The following is a 1,583-nucleotide window of genomic DNA, read 5'->3' as shown; positions in this document are numbered from 1 at the left end:
GTGGTAAAGAGAATACTGGATGGACTCGGAATGCTTGTCCGGCCGGAGGCACACGCAGGACCGGAACAGCGGGATGCACCTCTTTGGAATGACACGGACGTGGCGGCTTTCATAAAAGTCCTTGAACGGCACAAATATCAGAACCGTGTGAGCCTACTTTGTATCAACGGGAAGGCATTTGCCATTTGCTAGGTGTCTGAGCTGCTCGTCGACGAGGTTCAGGGGCAGGAGCCAGCTAGTCACATTAAGAGAGCAGAAGGAAATAGATGAAGATCACCTGTTTTTCGCTTATTGGCTTCCGCACCCCGAGCAGATTGTGCCGACACCACGTTGTCTTCTGATGCTGTTTACATGGGAAACGAAGTTTGGTGGCCGGAGTAGTCCGTGACCTCCCCGCAATTACGTGATCCCTCTTGCTTGGGTTGGGCTAACCCGCCAGACAGCTTGTCGTGCCACGAATCTGTGAGCAATTACCGGCCATCGCCTCCTTTAGCTGAGGACACCTCAACTTCGCAGCTTCAAATGTCTACATCAATTTCCTCGTGTCATCACTGGTGTGCTCGTCCAACGAGGCGCGAATTCTTGTGCCGTGCTGCCTGGCAAATGTCATCGCTTGACGGCGACTCAATGCCCCAACTTTGTTTGCAACTACATGCAGGCAGCAAGTCACGTCTCGATTTGGGATAGGCTCATCTCGTCGCTCTTCTCTCCGCTGGCGCAGGTGATACCCTGTTAAACTGTATACTGTTGAGATCATGTCGAACGGGCCATGACCCAGCCAGTACAAGGCATTGTACGTGAATAGAAGTCACGCACGAACGTTGCTCCATGGAATTTCCATCGTTTGGAGGGAGAAATTGATTTATTTCGGTACGGTAGGAACACTGTGTGGAATGTCGCACTCAATGGTTATTACTGCTCAAAAAGAAAAGACTAGGCCCTGCGACACCGTAAAGATGATTTTGAATGGCGTTAGGCGACATGGTAAGCTACACGCCTAAAACGCCCTACGCCTTCTATCGTAACCTGTTCAAAAGTCCCTATTCAAGCGACTTTGATTTTGCTGCTGGAGCATCTGGCATGCTCGCGTTATTGTCATCGCTGCTCAAATCAGGAATCTCCACATCGAATTGCGGCACCACGCCGAATTGCTTCGCTTCCTCGTCGTACGTCAACCACTTGCCCGATGTTGCTAGTCGGCAACCCAGCCAAAGACAGCGTTGTGAGCGTTCTTCCATCATTGACGCAACCTCGAAATACTTTTCGTCGTCATCCACCTTTGTGGCTGTGAACCAATCGCTAGGATAGTACTTATCAACCCAAAGGAGGCCCCGCTGCGCGAAGTCGTCCGGCAGGGGACGGGGGTCACCCTTATCTGGCCGAGGGAAGTCTTCCGACTCAATGATCTTGATTGCTTCAAGAGACATCTCCGTAGGCATGATAGTATTCAGGACTGAAGCGATGAGTTTCCAAGGCATCTTCTCTTCTATCAGCCCCATCGCTGCAGGGAACTGGGACAAATGCTGAAGGAGTGAGAGGGTGACGTGTAGGTAAGGTCGGATATTCTCGTCGCCGAATCGTTT

General features: G+C 51.3%; 1 protein-coding gene across 1 annotated transcript; it reads right to left on the bottom strand.

The window, feature by feature from the left end:
* Window positions 1–1,040: 1,040 nt before the first annotated feature.
* Window positions 1,041–1,499, bottom strand: CABS01_17152 (uncharacterized protein; the record flags this gene model as incomplete). The annotated part of the gene is made up of 1 exon (XM_060550479.1): window positions 1,041–1,499. One exon carries the CDS (start codon window positions 1,497–1,499, stop codon window positions 1,041–1,043), a length of 459 nt encoding a protein of 152 aa, XP_060396193.1.
* Between the last annotated feature and the right edge of the window lie 84 nt (window positions 1,500–1,583).

The sequence above is a fragment of the Colletotrichum abscissum genome (assembly GCF_030869225.1).
Source record: "Colletotrichum abscissum strain IMI 504890 chromosome Unknown Scaffold_391.1, whole genome shotgun sequence".
Lineage (NCBI taxonomy): Eukaryota > Fungi > Ascomycota > Sordariomycetes > Glomerellales > Glomerellaceae > Colletotrichum > Colletotrichum abscissum.
The sequence above is the reverse complement of the archived record's forward strand: the minus strand, read 5'-3'. Positions and strand labels throughout refer to the sequence as shown.